We start from the raw sequence: 25,059 nt of genomic DNA, 5'->3' as shown, positions 1-25,059 counted from the left end.
GCACCTGAAGCCCTAACTTCGCTGCTGGATTTTTCACGCGATTCATCAAAAAGGATGAATTTGGTAAAATGGCCAGAGCTGGGTGTGAGGACAGGAAGGTAGGTGAGGCAAACTCCAACAGCAGCATTTAACCTGACACAAAAGGATCACAGACCAGCTCAGACTAGAATGGATCTCTGGAGATATCTAATCGTAACTCTCAATTTGAAAATAACACATCAAGTAGGTGTTTATGTCTGTGAATGTTTGTACCTCATACTCATCTCTCAAGAGTTTTAGAAAGTATCTATTAATTTATTTCACATATGTGTATTTACATTGGAGGAAATTCACAACACTGAAAATACAACATTTACACATTCACAGATGTACAGTTTTGCACGCTCTCCCCTGTTAAGATCTTTTCTATCTTTGCAATAATGACAACATCAATTCTCAGCAGGTCAAAAAACTGGTAGGTGTGGTGGTTTTTAAGCAGCATCATTCTCTGTAGGTGGTGGTTATATACTTCAAGCTAGTAGATGGCAGGTCATTTCACTGAAGAAAAATGCCTCTTGCATGGCATTCGCATAAGCTTCTATAAATCATAAGCATATGGGTTTATCTGTTTCTGTTTTACCATGCTCTCAGTGATACTTATATAGAGTTCAGTTATCCTTGTAGTAGTTATTGAAGTTGATTCGCAGTAGAAAGTCCTCCAAATGGGGTTGGTAGCCTCTATTTACAAGCTTTGTTACCACTGGAAGAAAAACAAAAACTAAAATAAGCTTCAACTAAGATTAGTATTCTACAGTCAGCCTTGACAGTAGCTGTGCGTTTTAACTTACTTAACCAAAAAAAAAAAAAAGCCTAATGCAGAAATCTGGAAACAAATGTCTTATTTTTGCATAAGAAAGGTTCAGTATCGCTTTCTGGAACTACAAAGTATTTCAAATAAGACGGAAGAGAAGGATTACGTGTCAGATCTAAGCGAAGCTGTGACATTCTAATACAGAAATGCTCTCTCAGTAAGAGGGTATGTTCTTATCGCAATGCCAACGGACCAGGAAGGCTGTTTAGGTCCTCTGGTGACCTCTGTGAAAGCAGCAGCTCTGCTGAAGTTTTCTTTAGCAAAGTCCATTGCAAGAAAGAAAAAAAACCAAAGAGAAATTCCTGGGACAAACATCCTCAGTCTCTATGAATGAACAAACCAACTGCTCTAAACAACCATCCTTAGTAACAGAGGAAGAAAGGCCAGAGGCACTCCCTGAGCTCATAACCATCCCATGCACTAGTACGAAGGGAAGGAGCAAGCAGCAGCAACATGCAAGGAAGAAGGGGGAGTGTACAGTTAGAAGTCAGGGCCTGAGCCAAAGCCATTGAAGTCCAGACCACTTTGTATTGGCTTTCAATGGATTCTGGATCAACCCACTGTGAAAGAGAGCATTTTACAACAGGTGGTGGCTGAAGGGACAAGTGTAGAGGAACAAGCACACATTTCTTTTGTAGTGCTTAATGAAGAGGGTGTAAAGAACTAGGTCACTCAGCAGTTTTTCCTTACGGAACGGTCTATTAATCTCTGTCCATGAAGCAACCATAGATCTCGTAGTATGGGCTTAGTTGGCTCCCAGAGATGTTCTGACTTCCTGCAGAATTTGGAAGCAGCCATTCTAACTCATCCTGAAATACCTGGGTTTGGTCCTTTGACACCACTTTTGGACACCCTTAAAGAATAAAAAGGGCAGCTCATTTCCTGAAGAATACAGTCTGACTAGAAAATATTCTAGAAAAATAGATCTAAGGAAAAAAAGTTGCTCTTCCTTCAGGATTTAAGAGATTCCTAAAAAACAAAAACAAACCAAAACCAAACCCCAGGAACCACCTTTGTACTCAGGGGAGAGATAAAGTAACTTCTACTAAAAACACAAGCAAGATCTGAAAGAGAAATGGAAAGAAAAGACAGATGAACCATTTCTTCACATTATAGGCTAAGCTGACAGGGAGAACAACTTCTATCATGTTAAAGGAAAGAACATTTGGCAAATGATCTGTGCAGTTGAAAATCACTTCCCTGGAGCAGTGGATATGAGCTCCACCTAGTGCTAGGAGGGTCTCGGAGCTTTAGGCCAAGAGGGGAATCAGAATTTTCAAATCTCGTAACAATGGTAATACTCAACTAATGCAGGTGTGTCTGAAGTTAGTTACTTCCAAGTGGCATCTAACTGTCTCTCATTGCGGCCAATAAAAAGTTCCAGAACTCAATTCCAGAGAAAAGAAAAATGTAAGCACATACATAGAGCTAAATACCAAATACTTATTTTGCAAATTAGCAAAAACTTATGGTCAGTTTGGGGGTATCTGTTAGATTTCTTGTGTGGGCGTTTTAACTGATGGATGTGCAGATCTTTGCAAACCACAATAATGCAGTTTTCATTTGGGAGCTACGTTTTCTAACACAGGCTAAGTACAGCCAAGGCATCTTCCTACTTTTACGTTACACTTCCAAAACCTCTTTGTAATTTTTTCAGTTGTCAGTCGACTTTTTCTTCTATCTAGTACGTAAGCAATTTCTTACCTTTGAACAAGAAGTGGGAGTAATACTTGAAGGTGTTGTAGGACTGCTGCATCAGCCCGAAGTTGGGGTGAACAGCCATTTGCTTCCCTGCGTCGAAGCTCCAGGCCTGGGAGATGAGCTGGCTGCGGAACTTCAAGATGAGGCTGAAGATGCTGTGGATAATGTTCATCACGGGGGCAGCCTTCTCTGTCAACAGACCCCTGACACAACAAGAGCAGCTTTAGAAATGCGGTTGACATAATTTATTGGTTGTAGGAAGAAAAATACAAGGGGCTGGGAGTCCTTTAAGTTTCCTCTTTAATTGCTTTTAAAAATAAATCCACAAAGCTGCAGTCAAATGTAATTGTGATTTTAAAATAGGTGCCTAAACCTAACATAATTTGCTTGCACTTCCAAGAAACTGCTATTTGTATTGATGTATCTTATTTCTAGAAAGACATCTGCAGTTGCAAAAGAGATTACATTTAAGAACTTTATCATGCTCTGAGTTTCCTTAAACTGTAATCCCCTCTCATCCCATCACCTGGTATCCAGACAGCAGCTATAGCCAAGTGTTTTCTTATTAAAACTGAAAAGGAGAGACATGAAAGGGCAGATTTCTTTTCTTGTTTATAATTTCTGTTCTTTATCATCTCTTCTCCCTCCATCTCCCCACTTTATGACTCCCCTTTATACCATTTAAGAAAAAAAACAAATAAACCCAGTCTCCTCTCCTCTTATTCACACCACCTTTCTGCCTCAGTAACCAAAGGGCTAAGAGCTCGTGATTCCTACAAGAGAGATGTCTCCTGCACCGTTCATAAATCTGGACAGAGGTCACATAAGTTCCTTCAAAGTCCAGTCCTGGTCACTGCACATATGAATGTATATGTATCACTATACACATGAATGTATAAAATGTATTACTGTATAAAAGAAGCATTTTACAATCCTTGAGAGAGGCCAGCACTACTCATGCTGAATGAAAGAGCGTTCATTTAGAAAGGCCATGACAAAGGTGGGATGAAAGAAAAACAGAACCGTGGCAAGTGTGCCCTTGGTCTTCAGGTCAGAGCTGTCCTGAGTGGACTCGAAACTTGCAAAAGGAGGGTGAACAGGAGCTGGAGGCAGCTCCAAGGACTCTGGGGAGATGAAGAGGATGGGGAGCTGAGGAAAAGCATCGAAGCATAGACCTCATAACGTGCCATGAAGTTTGTTTCCCTTACTTAAACTTTCCTATGTAAAGATTAGTTTGAATGTCAGGTAGAAGTCATTTTTGCACAACTAGGTTAGGCTAGACTGGCAGTTCCATTAACTTAAATATATGAAGTGAAAATAAGTATGGTAGCTTGCCTGAAGATTGCTTTGTTGAGGTATTCAGCGTGTGTTCTGTGGATTTCTTCCAGGTTGCCTACAGAAGACAGTTTGTTTCCAAATTCACACCACGTAACGTGAAGAATCTGATTGGCAATATAACCTTGAATAACTTTGACAAAATGCTGCATTTCATGTTTATACAGCTGGAGCTGTCGGAACTGAACAGAATTTGATGCACTACTCACTAAAGCTGAAAACAAAAACAGGAATATATTATCATCAGCACCCACGGAGACTAACATCAGATTTTTACAAGAATGAAGGCTCCTGTCAGTAGAGCCTGTTTAAAATGCCAAGGAAGTTTCTTTAAAAACTGTGGCTCTTGAATTTTGACAAGACTGTCTATAAGCAATTGTCTATCACAGGGTGCTAAAAGCATTTCAAACAGGACACTCTCCAGGTCACTCATGACACTTACCAGTGCGTTTTAAGTGAAACCAAACGTCCTTGAGAGTCCACACCATGTGCTTCAGCTGAAGCAAAAAGGAGAAGATCTTGTTGTATTTATTCATGCAGCTCTCAGTAATGACAATGTTCAGAGGCCAGTCAACCTAGAAGAAAGAACAGCGCTGATCATACTACATTTCTGTGTGAGAAATTAGAAGAATATTTCAGATATTTCAGGGCCATACAAATTAATATAAGTATTTTAAGAATGTAATGCAATGGCCAGGCTCAATAAAGCCTGTAATTTACATTACACAATTTTTTAGGCATTCCACTATTAAGAACATACTCACTCTACCATGGTACACAAGAGCCATGGTATAACTGCAGTACTACAACCTTTCTCTGTGTTTTCTTACCTTGTACCTCAGCTCTAAGCAACTCAGAGCATCGGGCGCGTTGGGCTTGAACGCTTCTGGCAGGTATTTGAGGGCAAAAGAAAGATTGGAAGCAAGCTGGGTGTCACCATGAAGACTGTACTGTAGGGCTTTATTTAGGATAGAATTAAGAACCAGTGGATTCAGTAATTCACCAGGTGTTTGTCCTGATCCAAGCTAGGGGTAAAAAAAACCAAAAATCCTAGTTACACAGTATTAATAAAGAGTCTTGCCTCCTGGACACAGGTGAATTAAAACAGAATGGTAAAGGGGTGACAATCCTGCCTTGCTACACCATGCTGACTGCAAGTTTCTACTTCTGCTGTAGGGATGCATGAACAGCATAGCAAGTGACTTCTGAACTGTTTGCTGGTCACAGCACGAAGGTAATCTCATTCCTGTGCTGTGCTGGACTGCAGTTTGCTGTGGCTCAGGAGCTGGTACACCTCCCTGCTGCAGGGATACAGCCTTCCGGCTTTAGCGGGGCAGGAAGCCAGCGACAGGACTGGTGTGATCTACCTGACTCCAACCTGCCTGTCTCATCAACCCAGCACCCTCAGGGGTTTACAGATAAAGGCACTCATCGAGCCTAAATCCCCAAGTGCTTTCCCTAGTTGGGTCTGGAGCATTCTTAGGATTCATGGAAATGCATCAACCATCCTACAGCCAGGTATCCCCGCTGGCAACCAGCTACATTAACCTGGGCTGTCCCTCCTACCTCGCTGTCTTCCTCACAAACACAGAGGTAAGTCATCAAAATACTGTCTCACCAGAGGGCCCGGTGCTCTCTTCAGATGCCCTCCCCTCTGCTCTATGGGATATTTGAGGTAGGAGTAGGTATTTTGCAACCCAGGCCTTTTCACTGGATTTTAGCAAATGGCAACAGGCTCTCCCAGCCTTGCTGCCAGCAGATGGGAGGGGACAGAGCATCAGGGCAGCAGTTTTCACAGAAAAAAGTGAAATACCCTTCCATGACTGTGTATCTGTCAAAGCCTGAAATTATTATTTTCAATGCGCCAAATCCTTTTACTCTCTCTACTGCTGGGATAAGAAGTAGAAAATACAGCTCTCTTCCTTGGGATTTCCTTGGGCATTGCCATCCCTTCCAAGCAAACGCCTTCTTTTGCCTCAGCCCGAACAACACTAATGGAACTCCTTGCTAAGACTTCCCAACATGGCACAAAAGAGGAAAACAGCACAAGCCCGGATTCTGATTCACACCATTCCCTCATTCCCATCCAAATTAATCCAGAGGTGCCAAGCTAAAGCAGACAACCCATAAGCAAGGGTTAAGACAACACAGCAAATACCTTCTCAAACAACAGGTCGCTGAGTGACTGAGCAAACTCCCCATCTTCCATTAGCAAAAAGTGTCTCAGTGCTTCAAAATGCTTCTCCACATTCAGTTCCACAAAGTAGTAATCAACTATTGCTTTGTTCACAAGAGAGACACTAAGAATAAAAAACACAGAAAAGGTATGATTCTTACAAGCAACTCCTTCTTCACTGTTAACATTCAGCTGTGGCTACATCAGATTAATGCTCCAGTACTTAACTTCGATATCCAAGGCAGGATGATATTCACATAAACAAAAAAAACAAAGAGACAAAAGAAATCTTCATCCAGAATATATCAGAATTAAAACCTATCACTTCATATAACTGGGTTTTGAACAGTACTGTGGAAGTATTTTAAGGCTGGCTACATACAATGATTTTTAGAACACGCTGCTGGGCCCAGAGTAACATTATACCAACAGCCTTCTGTCTTATCTCTGTCACCTACACAAACAGATTAAGATAGATTATTAAATCCCTGAGAAGAATATGCTAATTGGTAAAGCTCTGACACTAGATATTGAGGGCAGGTCTATATTAAAGCGTAGTAGCATATGCTACATAGTGTAGGCATTCAAGCTAGCCCTAAATAATTTAACATGCTGAGCTCTGCCAGCACACAGCTCAGGGTTGCTTGCCTTGCTCTGCTGAATACATGAATCTGTACACAGATTGTGCTGGTGGCCAATCTGGACATTTAAAACTAAGATAATTAAATCTTTCTACATCGCACCAAACTTTGCATATAGCATACTCACAGTTAATAAATGGAAATCCAAACTTACAAGAAAGTAGATTCCAGAACACTTCAATACATCTGTGAGTACATGTTGCCATGACAGAAGCTAAGCTTGTAGAGTAACAAAAATTTTCTTTAAAATACCATTAGATATACTAATAAAATGCTCCAACATATATGCGGTTTCCCTATATATTCCAGTAGTAAGAACAGCTTCTATTTAACTTCAAAACAGCCTTGAAGCTGGAGTTCCCACAGAAACATAAAATATATCCTTATCAAGATGCATGACTTTTACATAATTAAAAAATTTTTCTTTTTTCCCCTTTATCTTTGATCTGCCAAATAAAAACTAGCACAAACACCATAAATAATACACTTTCTTTTTAAAAAAACAAGGAAATCAATGGTGTCAAAACTACTGTTGCAAAATCCACAAGCCTACGAGCAAACGCTTCCCTCCAAGTCCTTGTATTTCAAATAGACCTTCACATTTTTAATTTATACATAAAAATATAAGCTTGTATATTTATAAGGTAAGTATAAAAGGTAGATCTGAACTTTCTAGTCAGGAATGGACCATCTCTGGGAGCAAAGAGAAAATTAAAGAGAACAGGTCTATGTGCAATTCTTGTCTCAAAAAAGAACTAATAAAGAACATGACATTTCTACCACACTCACTGAGATACAAGAGGAGCAGTAATAGACCGCTTCATCAGCACTGGCAGCGACAGGAGCTCGCTGAGCTGCACGGCCGTTTCATCCGTCGCTGACTGCACCACAGGGTCCACGGGGAAAGTGTACGATCTCGGGATCACGTGATGCAAGAGATGGGACACTGGCAGTTCTGCTACATTTCAAAATATACAAACACTGTATGTTATTATATTTAAGCAATTTGATAATCTGTTTCTATTAAACTCTACAACCTCCTCTAGATTAGAAAATCATAATGTGTCAAAATGTATTTCGCATCTTTGTGCCTAGAAAGAAATTGTTTGGCTGCTGCAGATCATAGTATTGGTAATTTACTGGCAATTCTGGTATTTTTTCTGGCACTCAGCTTTCTTGCTCAAGTTTACCACATCTTCTATTAATTTATGGTTCCAACAGTTCTACTCACACATCAAATCATAACTATCTTGATATTTTTCAATACAGTACTGATCCGATAAGGCTTTCAAATAAGCTTGTTCTTTCTTCCACGTATCTTCCTCTCCCCCTTCCTCCTCCTTAGGCTTGGGAGCATCAGCTTCAGACAATAAGGTTTCCTGCGTCACAGTATCTTGTGGCATTGCTTTTTCAGTTCCTTCTACCTAAAAAAAACAAACGGACAAATTCTATGAGAGATGCTGACTTTGTCTCCTCACACGTGATGTGTTTTTACAAGGTAACTGACTGGTTGTTCCAACTGAAAATAAAAGACCTTACTGACCTGTACTTGTCTGACATGTAAAAATGATATGGTATTGCAGTGACTGCTAGATCAGGGCAGAAACTTAGTACCTTAACTACCCGTGTTCTTAATCCTTTGAAGGAAAAGGAAGTCTTCTCAACAAATACTTTGTTTCTTACCTGTAAGTTCTGTGAGGAATCTGGAGAAGGGTCCTTGTTGACCACATCTGCAATTACTGTAATTACAAATAAATTAAAGAAAGCATGTACTTAGACCTGCATATAATACATAGTTCATACTTCAGATCTGCTCCCAAAGTTCTTCAAATTTTCTCTGTAGGCTATCACAGAAAAAAACATCCCCATAACAGTCCCTCCCCATAGTCCCACCCAGGTACTTTTATGCACATTCTCCACTTGAGATCACACAAGGTCCTGTTTCATGAAGTTTCAGACCAGGATTTTTTAATGCTGTTTCTTATACATAGGAGACAAGATTAAGCTCAAATTCTCTCCTCTGAATTCTAACAGTCTCCAAAAAGTTATGCAAGGAATTAAGCAGTAAGTACCCATTTTGAAAATAAACATTTATAGTTACTTTCATAAGCCCTTAAACAAATGCTGAATAATAAACTTAATTTTATTTTACCTTCTTGTTTCTCTTCCATTGTATTTTCTTTTTTGTCATCTTTAGTATTAGCATCAGGAAAGACTGGAACACTGTCAGATGACTGTGATTGTGGTAAAGTCTTCTCCTGAGCTTGTGATGGTTTTGCCTCCTTTCTGCTCCCTTCAGCCGGAGGTAATTCTTCACTGTACAGAAGTGTCTGAACTGTGGAGTCAGATGAAGGACCTGAAATGGTTTTACGATGAGGTATTGGATCATCTTCTGTGGATGGGGCCCACTTCCCTATTTGGATGCTTGACTGGGATGCGTGGCCAAATGGGCTCCAACGAGATTTCAAAGGCTCTGTGTCTGAAACCAGTTCTCCAATTTTGATGTGTGACTGTGAAGCATGCCCATGGACGTTCCAACGAGGTCTAGCTGAAACCACCTCTGACACGTTTTCACCAATCTTGATATTGGCATCAGATGCATGACCATGGATGTTCCATCGAGGTCTTGTAGGAGCTACATTTGACACATACTCTCCAATCTTAATGTTGGCTTCCGAAGCATGTCCATGAATATTCCACCTAGGCCTTGAGGGCTCTACCTCTGAAGCGTATTCCCCAATTTTAATATGGGCTTCAGAAACATGCCCATGAATATTCCATCGGGGTCGGCTGGGTTCAACTTCAGAAGTATAGCTGCTGATTTCTATATGGGAGTCTGAAGAATGCCCATAAGGACTTGAACGTGGCTGGTAAGTGTCCACATGAGGAACGTATTCTCCCACTCTAATGCTGGCATCAGATGCATGTCCATGAATATTCCACCGAGGCCTTCTGTACTCCACATCAAATACATTTTCTCCAACTCTAACATGTCCCTGCCAAGCTGCAGATGGTCTGAGAACTGTATTAAAATCATACTCGTTTTGCTGATGCAATGCTGCATTGTCTTCTCCTCCCAGTGCTCCTCTCAAGACTGGCTGATTTTCACTTACTTGAGAAGTCTCAGAAAGATCCGAGCTAATATTTCGGAACGCCTCATCTAGCAAAGATCCTTGTATGCTAATGGCAACAGGCTGTTCTTCTTGTGGCTTTGATAAGAAATCTTCTATATTCACATTGGATTCAGGCATGGAATCAGCACTGTACAAAGGACTGCATACTTTCTCTGAACTCTGGAGGCTGCTTTCAGATCCTGCTGCTTCAGGCTGATCAGCGTGATTATTTGTTGGCTCTGGCACGGGCGGTGCTTCCTCAGCAGAAGCAGCACATTCCAGCCCAGGCTCAGGTTCTTTTCTGCCAACTGTCTCATCAGATTGCAGAGGTTTCACAGAAGACACCTAAAAAAAATAATAATTATTACACTGCAGGGCTAGTCACATAATCAAGCTACTTATTACGGCACCACTTTATTACAAGTAAGATTTAAAGTTTTCCAATTTTTCAGATGTACTACAAATAATGTGATAACTACTCACCCTGCTGTTAGAGTGAACCTTGTGCTTACCAAAGTGAAATGAACCATAAAATGAACACCCTTGAGGGAAACTTGGAACAGCAACATGGAATTTATGTAAGAAAATAAACTCACCTCTGAATGTGGACCTTTCACAACAGGGTTTTTGTCTAAAGCCAACTGGCACTGATTATAAGGAATAATATCTAATTTTCTCCTGTAGTTTCCATCTGGAAGTTTTTCAAGCATTTCCTGGGAGTAAAAATGACAAAACCAAAAGTCTTTAAGTACCAAGCACCACATTTTCTAAATTACATTTCTTAAATCTTTTCAGAAGATACCTCGATGCGTTTTTGATCTTCCAACAGAAACTTAAGACGGGCTGTTTCCAACTTGTGTCGCTGGATTTTCCATAACGCTCTTTGTTCCCTACGGGCTGCATCATCAGAAAGTTTGCTATAATGGTCAATTAATTCCTGCCTAAAGGAAAGTAAAAATAGAGCTACGTCACAGATTTTTTCATATTGATTTTCATCTTCTCATTTAAAGAGTAAGACCTTTTCAGCACTTCAGAACTGAGAAGCAATTTTTTAAAAGTAGAAGCCAGAGGCTTCAATCACAGGGAATAAACAGACAGAGAAAACAGGACTGTATTCTTAGTCAATATGTATTTCTATAACTATTCTTAGTAGGTCACTTACTTAAGTATTTTTAGATATAATAGAAGAAAGTGAAATACAACTAGATGCACAATAAGAGCAATTCAAATAATTACCAATATAACTCCTCCATCTGCTTTTTACTTCTGCTTTGACATATACGTGACTGGTTTTGCTGTGGGTTCAGCTTTTAATGTAGTTTTTTTTTTTTCCCTGAAATTCTGATCATTAGGGTTGGCACAAATCAGTGGGTCCCAGATTTTTGGGCCATTAACCATTCCTAAATCACAAAATTGCTCATAGATTACCAAAAATCCTTACATCCACCCTTTAACTGCAAGCATTACCTTGTAGAGTCTGAGAACTGCTGGAACCATAAACTTTAACATACAGTAATTTTTCCTGAGGTCTTTATGATGGTTTTGGAATATCTAAGTTTTGGGTGACTACTCAGATACATTTACCTTGCCTTCTTTTCCAGTTCTTCTTCTAAAGCTTTCAGTCTTTTCTCTCTCTCTCGGAGCTCTCGGGCGTAGCTGAAATCATCATCGATCTCCTCTTGCTTTATTGCAAGGCGACGCTGCGTAAATATTTAACACTTGTAAAGGCCACTCTCGGTACCAGCTGTAACACACACACCTGCAAGAAGTCCTTATTTGCACCCCGTGAGCTACTCTTTCAACTTCCGTACAATGAATCAAGACAACCTTTCAATTATTTGCCTAAGAAACACAGTTGGCCTTTAGAAACACACACAGAAATACCTCTTGGTCTTTTGCAAATTGCTCTTTCAGTTTCTGAAACTGTTCCCGTTTCTTTGCATCCAAAGCCATTCGTTCTGATATTTGTCGATCTGTTATTAAAATAAAGATATTGTTAGTTTACATTAACAAACCCACTAGAAAACACACGTAGCACCACCACAACTTACCATTAATGGCTTTTAGTACTTTGCTAACAGTTTCTCGAGCATGAACAATCAATTCTTGTTTGGCTATTTCCATGCGCAAATCCTAAAAAAAGAACCCAAACAAACAAAAACACAGGTGGGATTTTTTTCTATTATTTTAGACTTGCAAATACACTGCTGCAAAGAGAGGTGCACGCTTAATAATGCTTATTAATCTGTGATTACAGTACAGAAATATGAATAAAGCAATTAATTAAATGGAAAGACTATAAAAAAATATTGAAAGTTAATACTCTAGACCTTACAACAAACCAGATCCATCCGATACATACACTATATTGATGGCATCTGAAAGATAGAAGTCTCTTTATAACTAAAAGAGTTCAGAAAAAAACAATTAGCTATGCAAATTACAAAAAAGAGTTCTATTTGGTTACTAATTAGTTTGTCGCCTGTGAAAATTAGGATCTAACAATCTTTTCAGTACTTTTCAGTAGGAGGGCAAATCTGCTGCTGCAAAGAACTAAGAGGGAAATCCAAAACTAATTTAATGCACGGCAACAAATGACACCACACCACCTAGACTTTTAAAAGCTGTATTAAATAAATGTATTTGCTGTGGTAACAATTCAAACAGCAATTGACCAATGAAAAAATTCCCACCAAAATTACAAATTCTTTCAAAGTTATAACAAAAATGAAAAATGAGTATTGAAAAAATCTCCCAACAATAAAGTCTTTATTCTTTTATTCATTTACCTTTTCCTCCTTGCTTATGGAACTGTATCGGGCAATTCTTTCCATTCGACCCACATACACTGCACAATCTCTCTCTATTTCTTTCAGTTCCTCAAGTGAAAAGATAACTGAAATCCGGGGAACAGGTATATCTGACCAACATATATAATGCTGAAAAATGAGAAAAATGAGAAATTTCCTTTTAAACACATATTTTTAATTTTAAAATGTTAGATTATGAACTCACGTTATGGTTTTTTTAGTTTAATTTTTAGCAATGCTTCAAGATACTGAAAAAGGATCTAAAATTTTTATTAATATCATCAGGTTTAGCACTGTACCACTCAAAGTAGCAGACAGAGGTATAATGTTCCAGACCCTGGATCACAGGTCAAATTCTCAGGGTCCCACTGAATTCTTTCCCACTGAATTGGAGAGGAATCTGATACATGCATTTATACTAGTCATGCTCTCAATGCCTTAAGTTTTGCTTTTCTGAATATCCAAATTAACTGAGCCTGAGTAACTCAGTGCATCTCTCCTATCAAAAGTTAAGTTTTGCTCACCTATATCCCCCACTGATCCCCACTTAATAGGAACTGTCTGGAACACAACTAACACACACCTACAGGAGAGAGCTCTACACAAGACATAATTCTCAAAAATATGGCCAGTGCACATCACAGAGTGCCTGTTCTCTAAGCTAAGTATCTGAGGTCTTTCTGCTTCACCCCAGCGCCCCTGAATCTCTGAAGCTGTTCTATGTAGATAACAGGTAAGTGAGCTTTAAAAAAGTTTAAAAAAAAGAGCACACAAGCATGGTCAGAAAGCTGAGTTCCTGGGACTGTATTTAGCCCCAGCAAACGGGAAGAGTCAGCTGTTTAGGACGTTATCAGAGACAGGATGAAATGTGACTGGCACACTCACACAGATGGAAGAGGATTGAACCCAGGTGCCCCACATCCTGGGGGAAGGTTCTATCTATTAAGATACTGTATTAGTGACTGCTAAAGCTGTAATTTACAATAGAAATAATGGCTGACACTGTTTATAAAAAGACCAGTACTACCAGCACGCACGAGTCATGTTTTGAGAATGCTTATCAGAACAGACTCAGGAGAGCCTCGGAGGGTCATCTCATTTGAGATGTTAGGCTTATGCCTGACAGCAGGTATCTGACACTGAGCTGCTCAGCTGTGTCAACACCAGGCAGCTCTGATCTTAAAGAGACTACTAGTCACTTGGGAAAGAGCACCTATAGACTACACACACCTCTGTGGTTGCTTCAACTGTTAGACATATACAGAGAAAAGGGAAGACACAAAATAGCTTAACATGTTTTTCTTATCAAGGACAAGACTCGTTCTGCAAAATATGAATAAACAGCACTATTTAAGCACTTCTTGGAAATGTAGTGGTAGAGCTGAAATATGAGGGCTATGCAGGACTGAATCAAAACCTGGTGAGGCATCTTTAAACCAAAAAATAGCAGTGTGGGTTGTGTGAAAAATGGAAGGCACTTGTTTGGACACCTCTAACATTTCTGCTTTCAATACAAAAGAAAAGAAGAAATACAGCACGTGCACTGGATACAATAAATTTGATGCTGTTAAAAATTTTGTATTTCTGCAGTGTTTGCAATTAGAATGGATAATCAACTAATGAGTATCTGAGACCAAGTAACTCCCTCTCATGAATCAACATTCTACTCATGCAATACCAGTTTTCAATAATGGAGCAAACTTGCTAAAAGCCTAGAAACTTGGTTTAGAGAGACATAATTTTCTCAATGCAATAGGAAGGAACCAAACCAAAACTTACCCGAGGACAGCACAATTTCAGCAAGTTTATGGTTTTCCCACATATGTATACATCATTAGCAATATGTTTAAGAAATACAGGGACACAATCTTCAACTTCTTTTGAAATCAAAACATAACCATGAGTCCAGTAATGTTTATCTACATATCAAACAAAAAGATGAGAGCATGTATTTTTAATTATTTAATTAACAGCACAAATTATATAAATTAGAAATGCTCCATATAAATACTGTACCTCTGAAACAAAGATAATCCTCATTCACCTGGATCATAAATTCTCCATAAACATCTCTAAATACACCACTGTATACCCAATCGTAGATAAATCTAAAAAAAATAAATATATAATTGTACAATATTCAAAATCAATCCTCTCACCTTCTCAACTTTATTAAAATCAAACAGTATGTTCTTTACATCAAAACACAGAATATAGGCAGGATAAAAACCAGCAATTAAGTGCTGTCACACTGATGTTTAAAGATACACACAGGATTGTGTCTCTACATTTTTCTTAAACCATCTCTATATGGAACATTTCAGTGATAATTAGTTAAGATGAAAGAACATTGCCCTAATTAAAACAACCTTTTTATTTCTGTATATTAATTTACCAAGTATATATTAAAATTTTCTAGAAATCTTTGCAGCACTTCAATAGCATGGGATCAGATAAGCAGGAAGGATTTATTTTAAAGAGAGGAAACTTAGGCAGGGAGAAACTGAAAGAGTATAAAACAAAGATGCAACACCAAGCACTTTTTTCCCAGACCTAGAGACATTTTTAATATACAAGAATATTTTGGAATATTTATTCATACTTTTCCATATGCCTCTGTGAAGCCAAACTTTTGAAGAAATAAAAAAATACCTAGTTATCTGAAGCCATAGATAAAAAGGCTGGAAGCAGCTTGAATCTAATCTTTTCTTTTCTTACTAGCTGCAATATTGCTTCTAGACATTAGGTCAGTGTAACAAACAGGAAGCATTTAGCACAAGAAACACTGTTCAATTTTAAGGTTGTAAGTAAGAAGTTAAGAACTTTTGAAGTGGTAAACCTGATGTTTCTATGATTTATTTGAGCAACAACTTCTATTACTTAATTTCTTTCAGGTTAATAAATGAGTGGGATAATACTTTCTGCAGATAATGGACAAGACAGCCCTGAAGTACGATTGATGTCTTGATAGAGGTCTGCAACAAATTAAGGATTAAAAGCTTTATGTATCCCATACTAGTAAGCATACTTTCATATATTTTAGGTTCCTTGTGATGCCATGACATCCTGGCCCTTTCTATTTCAGAAACCTGACAGCCTTCTGTAAATTGCAGGGCAGGAGCTGTGAAGATATTTCAATGAGTCTTCTGGTAAATCTGAAATTAAATTTCTCCAAAGAACATTTAGTGTAGAAGAAAGAAAAAACAAGAAGGGTGGCCACGGGAGGAATCTTAAATTTAGAGCACTTTGACAGATTTTGGTTTTCTCTCTCTAGGATGACTACATCTGTGAAGTATCACTGTAAACTGATGATGGACTGCAGCTAAAACCCCTATAAATAGCTATTTAAAAAAATTTAGCATTTCTTCAAAGCCTATAAACTATCTATTTCCAAATTGATGTGCACTGCTTAACAAAACTGTTGCAATCCAAGGAACTCTATTTCCTATTGTTAGTTACAGCTACTTAATGAACAACAGGGTTTGTTTTTTTTTTTTATTTTTGCCCACAAGAAAAAGAGAGTGGAAATAAGCACAAACTTCCCCAGTTTGTGCAACACCACAAGAGAAACCTGTTAGTTGCCAGTTTCAGGGCTTTACTACAGGTATGAGAAGAAAAAAAGTAGAAGTTTATCTGAGTCTTACGAATTTCCAGTACCAGCAGCAAGAAGGAAGTCTTATTTACAGGTATTTATTTACCAATCTAGTCACATATAAAACACTTATGTTGTTACTGAGCTGGAGGAGAGAGGGAAAGGATTCAGCAAAATGAATTAATTTTAATACGTATTTTGCAGATACAACCACGTCTAATATTATCTCTGAAGATGTTAAAAGCCATTATTAAATTAGTGGAGTTACTGACTAGATTACTAATTCAGAACTGCTCTTAAACACAATTATGCAGAGAACAGTATGGACGCACCTTGTGTATGGTTCACAGCTTGTCTTCAACAAAGACAGAAGAACTGGATAATGCTCATTGCTGCAGTTGTTGAGAGCCTCTTTGTACAGATATGAAAGCAATTTAACACCCTAAAAAATTGGAAAATATTCTAATATTAGGGAACAAACTTCACTACAACTTTTATAACAAAAGACTCATAAATGCACAGCTGTACGTGTTTCCCTAGACAAAGAAGGCAGGATTGTTCAGCCCGGAGAGGAGAAGGCTCCAGGGAGACCTCATAGTGCCTTCAACACCTAAAGGGGGCCTACATGAGAGATGGGGAGGGACTCTTTATCAGGGACTGTAGTGATAGGACAAGGTGTAATGGTTTTAACCTGAAAGAGGGGAGATTTAGATTAGATATTAGGAAAAAATTCTTTACTGCGAGGGGCGTGAGACACTGGCACAGGTTGCCCAGAGAAGCTGTGGATGCCCCATCCCTGGAAGTGTTCAAGACCAGGCTGGATGGGGCTTTGAGCAACCTGGTCTACTGGGAGGTGTCCCTGCCCGTGGCAGGGAGGTTGGAACTAGATGATCTTTAAGGTCCCTTCCAACCCCCAAACTACCCTATGATTCAATGATTCACTTCCTCTAGCTATCTAGTGATCTAGTTAAGATCACTTTATCTGAGCAAGTTACCTCAAGCTCACATTATAGTCACTGCAGGGAAACAGGTATGTTTAGAGTTGGATTGATTTAACTTGCTACAAACATCTCCTTTAGACTGCAGTGAAATGCACTCCAAGGCTTATTTTGGGTCCTTTGTTTACTTTAGGAATTGAAAACACAGGACCATCTGGAGGAGGATCCTGGCACTGTAACTGGAGGTCCAAGGTCATATCTTTGGTAACAGAGACACTAAATATTTCATGTAAAATCCTACCTAATTTTGAACAATATTAACATTGTAACCCAAGCAAAACAAAAACATCAAATTAATTATCACCGTGGGAAATGAAGCACCAGCTCCACCACTGATCCCCAGCGTCGTTGTTCCTATGCCACAAAGTTCAGCTAAATACCTAAAAGACAATATTAAAACATATGTAACAATTTCAACCAGAAGTCTCTGAGATCACAGTAATAAACTTTGCTAAAGCTGAGTATCACACAAGAACCCTACTGTATCAGCTGAATGGTAACAGGGATAACAAAGAAACTGAATATAAAGACTTCACATGCTTTCCCTAGAATCTTCTGGATATAAAGAAATCTTTCTGTTAAAATAAAATACAGCAAAAATACTGAAAGACTGTGTAAGAATGCCTGTGTAATATTGTCTCTTTTAGTATATTTGAAGAAAGATCGCACTTTTTTCTGCTATGAAAGGCTTAAATATTTAATATTACTCTCTCACCTCAACTGACGACCTAATTTTCTGAAGAGAAAGCTGATCGTTAGGAGACTTAAAGTAGGAGGTGTTGACAAAACACAGGCTCGGTAATATTGCAGATACTTTCTCAGCCCACTTGTGAATGCCTAGTATCAACAGAAAATAAAAATCTTACTGTTAAAGCTGTTAATAACCTATCTACATCTCACATCAATTGCATCAGCACGAAAACAAACCTTTTACTAAAATAATTTGCATACACAGGTAAGAGGGAGTTGTATACCAAAGTGGAAAGTGAGAGTCCATGCCACTTCAGACACTCAAATTAGCCAGGTGACTCCTCTACACTCTTTACACACCGGATGCGTGGAGCCTGTACCCACACACAGTATCATAAAGTATCTTGGTTCAGCTTCTTTGAATTGCCCTTTGAGGAGCTCCTCGTTCTCCAACAGCTGTAATATGCATCTACAGAAACCTGTTTCCTTACTTTCATGCCTAAACTGGACACTGGAAAAAACTCATCTGGAATTTTGTCTATCAAGACAAGGAGAGAGACCTTCTTATTCATTTTCTGTTAACATTGTTGTAAATCTAATCTTCAGAAAGAATACATTTTCATAACCAATCCTAACTTCATTCTATGCAACAGGAAGAGATGAGATCACTTGATATTACACAGTGTATGTACAGTTCAGCATAATATACGCAGGACCCAAAGGGAAAATTTGCACTTAATTCTGAACTGAGAAAAAATTATTAAAGCTATTAAATGTCATATTTCCCTATTTCAGTGTTTATTTTTTAAAAATATATATATATAAATACTGTACGAAGAAATTTCTTGCATTTTAATTTTATACATCTTAATGTACAAATATACAAATTGCACTTCTGAGGACAAGGATCTGGGGGTCCTGGTGGGTAGTAAGCTATCCATGAGCCAGCAATGTGCCCTTGTTGCCAAGAGGGCCAATGGAATCCTGGGCTGCATAGGGAAGAGTGTGGCCAGCAGGTCAAGGGAGGTCATTCTCCCCCTCTACTCTGCACTGGTGAGGCCACAACTGGAATTCTGCATCCAGTTCTGGGCTCCCCAGTTCAAGAGGGACAGGGAACTACTGGAGAGAGTCCAGCGTAGGGCAACCAAGATGATTTGAGAACTGGAGCATCTCCCTTATGAGGGAAGGCTGAGAGAGCTGGGACTCTTTAGCCTGGAGACGAGAAGGCTGAGGGGAGACCTTACTAATGCTTGTAAGTATCTAAAGGGTGGTTTGAGGGAGGATGGAGCCAGACTCTTTTCAGTGGCTCCCAGGGACAGGACGAGGCAACGGGCACAAGCTGGAACATGGGAAGTTCCACTTAAATATGAGGAAGAAATTCTTTACGGTGAGGGTGACAGAGCCCTGGAACAGGCCGCCCAGGGAGGTTGTGGAGTCCCCTTCTCTGGAGATTTTCAAGACCCGCCTGGATGCAGTCCTGAGTGATGTGCTGTGGGCAATCCTGCTTTGGCAGAAGAGTTGGACCAGATGATCTCTAGAAGGCCCCTTCCAACTCCAACAATTCCGTGATTCCATGAAATATGTAATGTTTTTAAAACATCTAAAAATGGTATTACTTTAGTCCTCAATAGAACAACATGACTAAACAAATTACGCTTCAGAACTTTTACCATGTTTCAGTGCAAGCAAGCCCTTTGTCCCCAGAGCTGTGATTTAAAAGGAGTTGCACTGTTCATTGCTGACCTGGGATGAGCATTACACTTCAAATGCTTTGCAGTTTTGCAGAATGAAGAAATTTCAGCTTTACACGAAATCGAGATTACCTTCTCTACCCAAGATAATTGGCCATTAAATCTAGATTACTTAATCCAATTGTTTTACCTGAAACACAAGTCCTTTGCTGTATGAAGAATCTAAAACTGGCTGAAGAGAAAAACGACTTAGCCGTGTGTAATAGGTTCCATACTCTGCAACTTCTGAGAGCAGGTTGTGCATTGTCTCTGGTGAAGTTCCAGATACATATACTCCCTCCTTTATCACAAATGTCTGTGCAGCCTAAAAAGATACAGGAAGAAAAAAAAAAGCCAGATTAAAGTATTTCATAGCTGTATTCTGATTTAAAACAGCAAATTTTTATACACAAAAATAACAGCAGACAAAATTTTTCAGTTTAGATACTCTGGTGACTGAGACTATATAGTTAGGACAGTGTGATAAACTTATTAGATTGTAGCAAAAATTCAGGAGTGTGAATAGTATTTTCAAATATACAGAATAAGACTCATTATCTAATTCCTTAAAGAAAATCCAATCAACAAAACTATTTGCACATCTATTTTCAAGTAGTCATAAACGTATTTTCACTTGGAGGACTACAAATACTCCTAGCCTATTGCAATAACATCATTATTGCAATATATTGCCATTAGGTCACACTCAACTTTTTATCAGTATCCACAACTGCAAGATCTCAAGAGAAACTGAGAAAAGAGAAATGTATTGAAGAGGAAACATCTACAAAGAAAGAAAGAAAAAGACGCAACCAAGTGCAGTTAAAAATCTTCCATACCTGATTGAGTGAAAACGTAGTGGATACCACACCAATGAGGACATTCAAGACATCCTTAACCAGTTCAGGTTCTTTCATTAGCACGAGCTGTGGGAGCTGAAGTACAGTACTACTGAACAGTTGCAATTCCCCTTCTCGAAGTTTGTAAAACTTGTCAAAAGCTTCTCTCCCAGCTTCAGTAAGATATGGTTCCTCTTTTTTACCAGGTGGGCTGTGTCAGAGTAAACACAACATTATAAGGTGACTATATGAAAAGAAGGAAATGTATTTCCTAATGAAAAAAAGGCATTTCAGAATTTTACACAGCCAGTATTGACCACAGAGAAAGGCACTAGTAATGTAGTACATTGTCAAAGGAATGTGGATTCCGTCAATGAAACTCTAGCCCAAAATTAATACAGTTAAGAAATAGGTAGATAATTTGAACATCAGTTCAGAGACCAAAACCTTGACAGACAATTACCAGCTTCTTTCGTGGACTTCCCTGATGCAGTTTTCACATTAGGAAAATGAGGTCAATGTATACCAGGTTTCCAGGGTCCATGACTTGCATAATGACTTGTATTAACACATTTTAGCTCTTCCCAGTGAGGATTACTATCGACCTTCAAAATTCTTCAAAAATTCTGAATTCTAGTAGGTGTCAGGCATATGGTCTATATTTGTCTCTAAAGATCCCTACCATCTAAATGGCAGCAAGAAAAACTGTCTTTTGCTAGGAACAAAGCCAGAGTGTGCTTCAGTGGCTTTGAAAAATCAGATCAGGGAATTCCTGAGTTTCTGAGCTTCTCAGGCTCAGAGGTGAAAAAAAGACTGTATAACACTATAACAGACATGCTGCTAGATTATTACTTAAAATGACAGAAATCATACAGAGCCGTTTCTCCAAGAATCTGGCACACCGCTATTCATCGGGCATGTAAGGAAGATACCTGCCTTTTTTTTTTCCTTCCATTTTGGGGAAACTAAGAAGCTTTAACAAGACTATATAGAGCCTTCTCTCAGGAGATGCATCTTCTGCTCAACAGCCAAAAGAACTACAAGTCTAGCTACACCATCAAGAAGTCTGTTGTAACAATGTCCGATTTGGTTACAGAGAAGGAAAAGGAACATAATACTGTACAATACTGGGAGATATGGGTTTAATTATTCTAGTGCTCTACAACTACCACTTTCTTTTTTGAAACTGAAAATATGGAATCATTTTACACTGAGATAAATTGCAGAGTGCATTAGAAGTCATATTAGTTAGAAAAATGTTGCATTTCACACAAACAGCAAATGCTCCCATAATCCCTTCAGTGTTTTTGACAGAGATGACCTTGTTTTACCTCTTCCTGTGAAACAGCTGCAATCTAAGAACTAGACCTTTATTCCTTACTCAATCATTAATGCAGTATATTGAATTCTGTAAATTAAATATGAATGTTTCGCTATTTATACTAAGGTCACTCGTATCTAAGATGACATGCACCTTCATACATTTGCATATGAAGCATAGCAAGTTTGCCAGTAACATCAGACACATACTATCCAATTCTTTCCCAACATCTTCGTTTGCTGGGTCCATAGGTAAGCACTGCGTCCCACAGGTCTATGTCTGGAGTCATACTCGGCTCTGACTGAGAATCGGGAGTCAGATTGGATGCTGACTGGAATCCCTCATCTTCTGACTGGTCTATACTTTGGGGAACCTGTCAGAGAGAGTTCAAATATTATGCATGAAAACATTTTACTGAAGTAACATATGCTAATAAGGAAGATGCTATCGTTCATGATCAAGTGACTCTACAAACTCAACCTGTGTCGTCCACCCTCCCTTTATATCTATTTTAAGTTTCTCCTGTAAGCACTCTTTTCATTTGCTAAGTCTCTATGGGATTAATGCCTACACATAAAGGAACAATCACCATCAAAATAATATACTAAGTTTGTTGGTGTTAAACTTGAAACTTACTTCTTTGCTAAGCATATAGTTCCAAAAACTGACAATCTGAGGTTTGGATATTCAACAATATATAACACTAATAAAATCATACTGCTCAGTATTTCATTTGGGCACACGATCCAGGCCCTAATTCCTCTAATTTGTAAACATTTTGTTAAGTCTGACTAACCTAGTTTGTTTCCTTATGCTTATTCATATGCAGAAAATCTGCAGGTATCCAAAGAGTGTATATGCCACATCCTTAACTCCCACCCAACAGGAGTTGTATATGCAGAATAGTATTCAATTTTAGTAAAAGACAATCACACCCACATAAAAAGCAGCACGTTCTTCAAAAAATTGCAGATCTTCCAGTCTGATGGAAAGAGTATAGCACTTACTCTGAAAGGTTCTGCCTCCCCTAAGTTACAACTTACATCCGTATATGCACAATGAACAGTAACATGTCTACCTCAAGGTTTCAGTTAAGACCCTAAGTTAAGGGAACAGGAGGAGCCAGCCACATGTTAAGTAGAGGGAATAAAATGAAGATTAGAAGTACAGAAATATAAAAAACCTACCAGACACAATAAAAATGTAAAGAAAGAAAAAAAAGCCCAACAACTTTATCTAGTACCTAATGAGAACAAAACATAGCAAAAATAAACACAATGGACAGCAAAAGGGGAAAAAAAGACATAGCAGCAACTGTATACACTGAAAAGGCAAAAGGACAGCGGGAATTAGGAGACTCAATGAAATATAATAGCCACAAAAAGTGTTTTAAGATACAACAAGCCAAGAAGAAAATACAAGTAGTTAGGTAATGTAATCTGAACAGCAGAACACATACATTCAGGCAGGAACACTTACGCAGCCAGGCTGAACAGTCACAAGTAAGCAGCAATGCAAAGGGGATCGATATACAAAGCAGGGAAAACAGAAGCAAAAGACTGCGAGGGTGGGGAGGGCACAGATACAGCTGATGGTTTAACTGCGTAACGCCTGTGGCCACACGAAGGTTCTGTACACAGTTATAGGACAAGATCAAGGTTTTCACTATCATACATCCCTGTATCCAAAAAGCTTATCTGCTTCTCAGCAAAGGATCCCTGCTCCATCTTAAATTCCAACACTGTATGCTTCTATTACAAATTAAACCACTACCTATATTTTAAACTACAGTTTTGAAGTGGCACACTGAAAGCATGCAGACACTCTCAAGTCCAAAACAAATGACAGCATACTTTAATTGCAAGTCCAGACAAATCTGCATTGTCAGGCACCGGTGGCAAATCCAGCTTGATGTCCATGTCATAGGTACGGCTGTGGACAAGAGCACCGAAGAGCGAGACCCGCGTTTCTTTCTCAAACTTGTCCCCAGCTGGATAGTTCTGTGAGAACATCCCTATGGCCGGGAGCCCAGTGCCAGGTGCAGCCTCCATTATCTGCAGCGTCTTCTGAATCGCGTCGTTGAACTGACACTCTTCGTTGGTTATGAGAGACTGTATATCAGCCTCAAACACGCTTACATCATAGTAATCGTAGCCCTGATATTTGACATTTCTCCCAACGTATTTGTTGTTCTGAAAATAGTCCTTCTTTTGTGGTACGAGCTGAGGAGGACCTGTTCCAGCGAGCTGTACTAAGAGATCTAAGACAGAATTAACTTCAGTAAACGGCAAGCATTCCATTGTTTCCAGTTCCTCCACCAGATTCTCCAGCCTATCCGCTTGAGCACCTAGGCCACCAACTCTCAAGTTGAAAGACAGCATCAAAATTTTGTTTTTCACTGGGAGCCTGGAAACATTTGATTGCAGCTTACGGGCCTCGTCTTGAAAAAGATTTATGAACAGGGCATTATAAGCAACCCTCTTCAGGTTTTGCTTAGCCCTTCTCTTGCTGATCTTCCGCCTGCCCAGGTGGACCTTCCATGGCAAACCCGCCAAGTGTGCTTCACACAAATCATTGAACAACTGCGTAATGCTCTCCATTTCTCATCAAACCGTCAGGTGACGGCAGGCACAGTCTGGGTCTCTGGTCTCATGGGACGACCTGAAAAATACCAGAGAAAGAAATAAACACTTGTAACTTGCGTATGAGAAACTGATGAGTATACTTCAACGTAAAGCAAGACAGGCCAAAAAATGAGAGAGAAGAAAACTGACCTAGCACATTATTTAGGACGTGAGCTATAAAAATAACATTATGACTTTCACCCCGAGCAAAGCGGTGGTGGTGCAAGCTTAACCCCAGACACCCGATTTCGCTCGGCAGATTGACACAGCAGAGAGACGGCCGCCCTGATCTAACACGGGACACCTGCGGGAACACCTCCAGAGGCCTCACCGCCCCAGCTCTCCTCAGGAGACACCCCCCCCACACCGCCACCGGCCTCCCCCCTGCCCCGCGCCCTCGGCAGAAGCCGCGGGGCCACTGCGGAGCGCGGCAGAGACGCGGGACGCAGAGGCGGGCTGCCGACGGTGACGGACAGCGCGGGGCTGGCCTGAAGGCACCGGCCGTCCCCGGGGCGGCTCTGGCGCACCCACCGAAACGGCGCGGGGGATGCCGGCCCCGCCGTAGGGGCCTGCTCTGTCCCGGGGCAGGGCGGCGCCGTGCCCGGCCCGTGACGCCTCCCTCCCCTGCCCGCCGGCGGG

At 39.7% G+C, this 25,059-nt stretch overlaps 1 protein-coding gene across 3 annotated transcripts; it reads right to left on the bottom strand.

Annotated features, from left to right (window-relative positions):
* Positions 1-273: 273 nt before the first annotated feature.
* Positions 274-24,452, bottom strand: TUBGCP6 (tubulin, gamma complex associated protein 6). 3 transcript variants are annotated; one of them, XM_014963734.1, is made up of 26 exons: positions 23,650-24,452; positions 22,006-22,169; positions 20,476-20,686; positions 19,788-19,961; positions 17,932-18,053; positions 17,521-17,596; positions 16,551-16,660; positions 14,643-14,734; positions 14,406-14,545; positions 12,606-12,755; positions 11,868-11,949; positions 11,701-11,789; positions 11,401-11,516; positions 10,619-10,757; positions 10,413-10,529; positions 8,856-10,161; positions 8,387-8,442; positions 7,935-8,127; positions 7,493-7,661; positions 6,045-6,186; positions 4,717-4,911; positions 4,329-4,461; positions 3,887-4,100; positions 2,555-2,754; positions 1,541-1,703; positions 274-739 (listed from the first exon to the last, which is right to left on the bottom strand). In XM_014963734.1, the coding sequence occupies exons 1-25, from the start codon at positions 24,394-24,396 to the stop codon at positions 1,552-1,554; spliced, it is 5,289 nt and encodes a 1,762-aa protein (XP_014819220.1). In that variant the 5' UTR covers positions 24,397-24,452; the 3' UTR covers positions 274-739; positions 1,541-1,551. The 3 variants fall into 3 exon arrangements, with proteins under 3 accessions (XP_014819220.1, XP_014819222.1, XP_014819221.1); XM_014963736.1 differs by lacking the exon at positions 1,541-1,703 and having other exon boundaries at positions 23,650-24,396; XM_014963735.1 differs by lacking the exon at positions 274-739 and having other exon boundaries at positions 815-1,703; positions 23,650-24,396.
* Positions 24,453-25,059: the final 607 nt, after the last annotated feature.

Source organism: Calidris pugnax, unplaced genomic scaffold, assembly GCF_001431845.1.
Source record: "Calidris pugnax isolate Ruff unplaced genomic scaffold, ASM143184v1 scaffold44, whole genome shotgun sequence".
NCBI classification, from domain to species: Eukaryota; Metazoa; Chordata; class Aves; order Charadriiformes; family Scolopacidae; genus Calidris; species Calidris pugnax.
Note: the sequence above shows the minus strand (reverse complement) of the source record. Positions and strands in the feature narration are given on the sequence as shown.